Consider the following 7,844-nt stretch of genomic DNA (forward strand, 5'->3'; position numbering starts at 1 on the left):
AAAAAATTAAAGTTTTTATTATTATAGAAAGCACAGTATTATAATATTCAAAGAGTGATTATACAGAAATAAACGGCAAATAAGTTTGGCAGAAAGTCTTACATTGGATTGATGTACTACACCAACTGCACAAGTCAATTCATAGCCGACAAGAGCTACTTCAGCAGCCCACTGCCCCCTCTTTCACATGGTTTAAAACCAAAACCCCAGGCATTCCTACATGCATTCTGAGCAGCGTAATTACAAGTTACCTGAGTTTATTTCTTCGCTTTATTCTACGCTGTCAGAAAATCAGGACCTGGATTACACAGCAATTACGAACACAAAACATGTATCAAAAGCAGAGGCAAAAATACTTGTATTATAGAGCATTTAATTTGTTTTCCCCTTCCTATCACCAGGCTCATAAGGAAATGAGACAGATGAAAATTCTTCTAAGAAAAAAAGTTACCTCCTCCCAACAATCTGGTATGAACACACAGGTTGAAAATTCAAGATTAGCACCCCATAAATATTAACAGTGGCAGACAGACATTATCATGGGTAGCATTACGCCTTATTTTCTCTCCTCCCTTATCTGATGCTGGATTTCAAAACCAGCATCAGAAAACCGACCACATACTGCTTCAGGTTGGCATGATCCAGGAAAACAAACATAACCCGACAAATGGGAAACAGCACACGGCTCCGGGTGTTACCCAAAGGTCATATTTGTGCTGATGCAGTGAAAATGAGTTTGAGTTACGCCAGATTCTCCTGTGGGAGGGTATCTGCACAGGGTAACAGAATCATAGGATAGTTTGGGTTGGAAGGGACCTTCAGACCATCCAGTTCCACCCCCCTGCCCTGGGCAGGGGCACCTCCCGCTAGACCAGGCTGCTCAAAGCCCCGTCCAGCCTGGGTTCTGGTTACTTCCGCTAGCACCAGTCATCCACGAGGGCTCCCAACTGGCAGCAGAGCTAAGCGTGCACAGGGGACCCTCGGCGGTCACTGGGAGTCCCTATGGACGCCTGGTTTTGGTCTACTTCTGCAGACAGAGATCATCCCCACACCTCTACCCGCGACCTGGCTCAGTTTAAAGCGTAGCTTGAACTACTCTACCAGGGCAAGAAAGTCTCACAGCACCGATATCAAAGCTTTTCTGCAGCCTCTCCCCCCTGACCCAGCTGCCCAGAGGAGGGCTGGTTATTGCCCAGACACAGGGACGGTGGCCACGACAAAGCACGCCATCACGCTGTTCACACCATACAGCAGCCACAACCTCCGTAAGCGCTTCTCTGTGGCACAAATTGGACAAGCATACGTTTTTCCTTTCAGAAATATCCTCCCCTTCACTGAAAAGGATCAAACGCAGTACAGAAAAGCTTAGCTAAACCAAATGTCATGCAGCCATTTAATTTTCACCTTTGTTAAATAATGTAATTGTCCCGGAAACGGTTCTGCAGCAATCCTGACAGCACACAAGCTGTCCTCCAAAGAGAAGTGAAGCACAGTGGGTATGCCAGGGCAGCATGCAGCGGCAGTAAATAACCCTGAGCTTGCTTTGTTCCTTCATAAAATAAATGATTAATAGCTCAGTATAGTCACTCTGCTATTCAAGGCTTGCTGAAAACTTTTGATCAGTTTGATTCATTAACCTTTAAAATTGCCTGTAGAAGAGGCTTAAAATCTGAAGGAGAAGCATCATTTAAAAAATGAATACTTCAATTTTATCCAGTAATCCTAATTTTTGACAAACTGAGCTAAGCATTGAGACGCTCTGCTCCTCTTTAGAGGCACTCAGCATCTCACGGTCAGGTGTCAAGGAAGAAATAACAAGGGAAAATAAAGTTCATGTAGACAAACAAAGCCACATTCATCTTAAAATTCAAAACCGGTAAGGGCTGGGGAGAGAAAACGGCACTTCTTTGTGATTCTTAAGCATTTGGCCGATTCGCAGGTGGCTTCCCAACTGTCCCTTTATTTCTTTTGGTTTTAATGCTAATAAAAAAGGAACACAAACAGGGGACTCAATTCCCCACACAATGCACTGGGGGAGGGCAGGGAGTGTAACTTATGTATCCGAAAAGTCTGACTCAGACAAATTACTTCTAGTTCACTTCCTTACTACACGCCCGCATTGTTCCGACACCTCGGTGGCATAAGGGGTTCATCCCCAGCTATCTGGTCACAGAAACAGCACTGCGGACTAATGCCATTAAAGAACCGTTCCAATTACTTCCCTGGGGAAAGAAGTGACTTGCAGCTTAACGTCCTGCCCCGACGCAGCAGGAAAACCAACCGTCCGCAAACGCCCGGCTAATGGCTGCTGCTAGAAGGGATCCTGCTCCCGGGATGAGCTGCCTCTTCCAGGGAGGGCAGCTGGTTCCTGGATCAGAAGTACAGATGGTTGGAGGCTCAGGCACGATTCCCTTTGAAAGTGAGGTCGGTGATGGATTCCCAAGAGAAAAAGGGCGTTTGGAACCAGTCGCTGCTGCCAGGTTGATATTAGAAACTTGCTATTGGCTTACTTTTGCCATCTATAGAGGACAGAGATACTATGGGAACGTAAAAAGGACAGGACGGGTCACTCGTCCAGCACATGGCCAGAGAAGTGCTTCACAAACAGCCACGCGGTTGCAGTAGCAGAACTACCAGCAGAAGAAAATTATTTCACCTCTAAGGGAATCACAAGCCTTTCTCGGAGAAAGGAATGCCAGCTATAAATTAAAAAGGTTAAAAACTTCTCATAGACACTTGGCTCACATAACCAGCCTGCACTATCTTTTGCTACAATAATTATACACAGTCAAGGATTTGTAGAGTCTAATAGTTTTAGGGAGAAATTCTCAAGCCGTCAGATTGTGGAAGAGTTTTCTGAAATCCCATCAAAGCCTGTAGGAATTCAGCAATATCAGCAGAATACTAAAATTTTTAATTGGAACAATATTGAGGCTTCCAAAATAGAGTGCGACACTCGCGCTGCTTCAGATACCCACTAGTGGTGCAAATAAAGATACGATATTTATAAAGAAATCAGACCTCACTCCTAGCTTCAGTATTTTTTCTATACTTGAATCTTCAAGCTTATCTAAACCAAACAAAATATTTACCTACAAAGAAAGAAAACCAGTTCCTAGCTTCTATAGTTTTCCTGGGGTCTATCTGATTAAATACTGATCAGTATGCAAACTCAAGTATTCTGTACAGACCATAATAGCAGGTGAAGTTAAAAGCTAAGGATACCATAGCCAGTTATTATGGCAAAGCAATGTCTTGTCTTTTGGGCACCAAAGATAAGTACGTCATGGATTTGCACAGGATGAGCACAAGGAAGCTGCTGTCTCTATGCTGTAAGATCTGACAGTGAACGCAGGTAGACTCGGCGCTAGATTCACTTCAAGAGCCAGAGGACTCTATTCCAACTCGACCTGAGCCACTCGGGATGCGATTCAATCCCAAACATTGCAGCAGCAGGCAGACTATGGGGGGGAGAACGTTTCACTCTCCCTCTTGCTGACAGAAAGAGTGGAGAAACAAAGAGCAAAGCAGCACTCAGAATATGTGCAATCATAATGAAAGAGCTTAGGAGGACAAAGAAAAATTACTGATGAAGAAATTGAGAACTTTTTTCTACTCCGAAGCTACCTCAACTTAAATGTACTGTTTCAGTCATACCATTGAACACGACAAATTGCTCGAGCCTGGAGTAAAAAGACTGCAAAGGACGATGTAGAACAGCATCAGCGGGATTATAAAATGACGTGGTCAGGTCAGGATGGAAAAGCAGATGGGTACAGGGAAAGTGAACAAACCAGTCCCGACTGAGCCAAAAGGGAACGGTTAGTACAGAAAACTTGATGACTCCCTTGCGAACATCACCATGTTAAACCAGTGTGTCAGGAATCATTTTAATATACGTCATTAAGTGAATGGTGTAGTGGCAGGGTAAGTGCTTTGCACTATGAAGAGCTTGATTTTATTAATTTTAAACCAGCTTTTCTTCTTTCTCAGTTATCTAGTCAATCTTCTGGTAAAGCCCAGTGTGTGCTGCACTATTCCTGGGGCTCAGTAGTGTATTTTGAAGAGGAAGATTCACTTGTGTATTCAACCGTGGCCTCAACCCGGCTCAGCAACAAGCCTGCACAAACTACAGGTACGTTCAAGTTTGATTACAGCTAACATATGCCACTGCTGCGGAGGGTAGATTCTGGGCCTAAGAGAAACCCATGTGCTTATCTTCCACCAAAATAAAAGTGCTTGTTAAAAGTGTTGCTTGCTTCTACGTATAAAGGACCCAGTGTGATATCTGAGGGCGTGCAATGCGCCTCAGCACGTCTTCAAAGGAGTCTAAGTTGCATAACTGTTTTTGGTATTTAGTTCAAGCAGCTTTTAAAAACTTTACAAATAAGTTTAAAGTAATTACAGGGTATTAATTAGCGCACTCTGCAGCGGGACAGATTCAGCCCAAGTGCATGAAAGAAAACAAGCAAAAACAGCCCCTCCAAGCCTGATTTAACAGACTGGTACCAGACAATCTTAACAGTTTTATTCTCAAACATCTTATTGTCTCCCTGAGGGAAAACTGCAGAGAAACACTCTTAGGGAGCACACAATTGGCCTTGTAATAGCTTAAACAAGATTTTCAGTCGTCCACAGAAATCAAGAAATTATGTTCCGGCCTTCAGACCTGAGCAGGTTCCCCCACTCCCATCACACCAGGATGAGCACAGCCACACAGAAAAACGTCCTGAGGGCATTCAGACAATCCCTAGAACACTTTTGCATTATCTGACACGATCACGTGATCATGATTAGACCACTTACTCTCAGGCTGTCATTTGATATTTAGCTTCTTTAAAACATAAAACCACATACTTGTAGGGAAAACAAGGCCTCTTTTAAAAAAATGACTTCTTTTAATTCAAGATTCCCAAGGCATTTTACTCTCACTGAGGACTGTAACAAGTTTCTGTGGGGTATTTACTCACTCTAAACAGAGCAAAGAGAAGACTAATCAGAACATTTTGGCCAGAACACAAAAAGCACCTATGCCTGATAGATGTTAATTTAAAAAAAATCACCAGTCAAGAGCAACAGAATAACCTTTTCCCTTAGCTGCTGGAAGGTACCGTCCCATTCAAAGGTATTTGACAATGAACCACCTACTTGTTGTCTGTCCTTTTGTTATAAATGAGAAAGTCTGAAATGTCATGCCATACGTTACTATCATCGTACAGGTAGGTCATGGAGGACTGCAGAGAAGGCTGCAGAGTTTGCCGGTGGTACTCAAAGAGCCAGAGAACTGTCCCCCATATCAGAGCAGCGACAAGCGGGAAGGGATCCTGCTTTGGCTGTGGGATATAGCCCTTTTCCACTGCCAGCCGAGACAAGCCGAACAGGATGCGAGACAGCAGGTACATAATGATCTGTGTGAAGAAAAAACCCAAAGAACATGAGGAAAATAGCCTGACCAGATACACTAGCCAAGTTAAGTGATTTAGAAGCGATAAGCCAGGCAAGAGGGGTGGAAACAATTTACCCAGCTTAACAGCAAAGAGGCTGTAGCTTCACATATCACATAGTCTTTATAACTGGAGATGTCCGTGTCTTCCCTATACCCTCAAAATCCTACTTCTCCGCTGGTGCTTTAATTTAGTAATCAAGTTAGACTTGATGCAACGCATCTTTGCGGTTGCACAACTTTTGTTTTTGCTCAGCTAATGCTACCCCAGATGCTGCTGGTGATAGAATAGTAACAGGGCAGCTCTTCTAAGCTGCCATGCAGATACAAACTCGATAGTCTGGACGCATCCTAAAACCAGACTGACGGTATGCTCTTGGAGGGTATTGCATAAGTAAAAAGCTTTTGATTAATCCGCATCTGTGTGTTTTACTGACTGATTAATCTGTGACTGTGTGTTAACAAGCAGCTTTAAATTAAACATCCCCTGAGCAGCTTTTGTCAGTTTAACCAGTTTAGTTAAGCGTAGCTCAGTAACCGATTGCGCTCTACGCTCACAACATTCAAGCTGAAGGGTTTAACCCTGCGAGTGGGCAGACTAGGGGCACCCACAGTCAGTCACCACAGCTCTGATGGCAGGGGGCGTAACCCAGCAACTTTGAATTGCGTGACTGCCTGCCTGCCTTCCTAGCACGCAAGTGCAGCTCTGGGGGGAAACTTGGGCTTTTAGCCCTCAAACTGCACACACCATTCACGGAGGCCCACAACCACCTCTAGGATTTGAGCACAGGGCAGCCAAAACCAGAACTTGTGCAAAGAGAAATATAATAAAAGAATAACGTTACACAGTAAGAACCACCAGAAACATGCCAGGCTATACCAATCACTTCCCGGCATGTATCATCTATCGGTTGGTGTTTGTTTTTTTTTTTGTCAAGGAAACTTTCAACAAATGCATTTACCTGGCTGTTGATGGGGTTGTTCTCACCGAACACTAGCCAACCTCCAATGCAGGCTGCAAAGAAAGAATGAAATGGAATTTTTTTCCCCTGTAGCCAGGACTGCAACGCCATCAGCCCCTTGTAGGTGAACACAAAATAGGCCAAGTTCCGGGAATGAGTATACGTAGCCTGAGCAATCGATTTCAATTTCTCTCTTAAACTGAAGAAAGGAAACAGACAATTAGGAGAGCAAAAAGGCAGTACCACTGCAGTCACTCAGCCTGGACACAACGCCCCTCTGGCCTGCCCATCCAGACTGACAGCTCAGGCATCCCACAGAACATCTGCTTTGTGAAAGAGGACATATTCCTTTACATGTAGCTCACTCAGTGGAGTATAGGTCTACTTAGACTGCAGACTGTGCTTCCATCTAATTCTATGATCAGTCAAGCAGTCTTTTTTTTTTTTTAATTTTTTTGCCTAAGTGCAAACCTCTGGCATAAGCAGGGAAAGCCACAACGTGCCCTACTACAGCTTGGCTTCCCTTATTTGAACAGAAAGCAGAATGCTGCTGTTTGCATCTGCTAATTTCTCCTCTGCCCACTGGTTTTCATCAACCCTTGCACAAGTGGTTGACCCCCAACAATATCTATGTTTATATATGTGTGTGCACACGAGTTGTCCTACGTAGGTAACAGAACAATGGGCTATGACCATAGCTCATGTATCTTTCTGTTTTTTAAGCCTTCTGAAAGATTGAATGCTTGAATGAAAGCATTCTAAGCAGTAACACAGAAATACAGAACTAGGGTTCATACCTTCCACTCTTGAACAAGAAAGTCATCACCAGGGCATGTGGGGCACGAATTTTTGCTCCATAACTGCAAAAGTGAATAGATATTTCAGACTTTTTGTGATACGCTATCACATGATTCTACTTATATTCTACTGACAGCCAAAAGCTGCTACTTAGTAAGTCAGCACACCAAACCAGCAGCAGCCCAGGCCACAGGCTTCAGAGAACGCACACCCCAATGAGACACGCCCAAAGGGGACCCCAAAACCGGTTAAACCCTCTCTTATCCGTGAGTGCGACAGACACGGCTCTCCCAAACCTCTACCACAACACCCCCAGGCATCCTGCGGCCCTCGGGATGACTAGGCCCCGGAGGAACCGGGACACCCCCCCGTCCACCACCGGGCCCGGCTCCCCCTCCGGCCCCCCGCCGCACTCACACGGCCCCGTTGCGGAAGCCCTTGAGGACGGCGAGCGCGGCGCGGTATCGGCGCTGCTGGAGGATGGCGTTGGCGGCGCGGAGCAGGGCGCGGACCGCATCCCCACCGCCACCAGCCATGGCGCACCGCGACCGGCCCCGGCCGCCGACACGGCGCTCGCTTCCGGGGGCGGGACCCCTCCCGCCGCACGCACAGGCTATCCCGGCTGCCTATCGTCGCTGTTG

General features: G+C 45.4%; 1 protein-coding gene across 1 annotated transcript; it reads right to left on the reverse strand.

The window, feature by feature from the left end:
* On the reverse strand, positions 1 to 7,810 carry PXMP4 (peroxisomal membrane protein 4). Its single transcript, XM_063349733.1, has 4 exons — positions 7,621 to 7,810; positions 7,203 to 7,265; positions 6,406 to 6,604; positions 1 to 5,408 (listed from the first exon to the last, which is right to left on the reverse strand). The coding sequence occupies exons 1-4, from the start codon at positions 7,737 to 7,739 to the stop codon at positions 5,145 to 5,147; spliced, it is 645 nt and encodes a 214-aa protein (XP_063205803.1). The 5' UTR covers positions 7,740 to 7,810; the 3' UTR covers positions 1 to 5,144.
* Between the last annotated feature and the right edge of the window lie 34 nt (positions 7,811 to 7,844).

Source organism: Chroicocephalus ridibundus, chromosome 12 (assembly GCF_963924245.1).
Source record: "Chroicocephalus ridibundus chromosome 12, bChrRid1.1, whole genome shotgun sequence".
NCBI classification, from domain to species: Eukaryota; Metazoa; Chordata; class Aves; order Charadriiformes; family Laridae; genus Chroicocephalus; species Chroicocephalus ridibundus.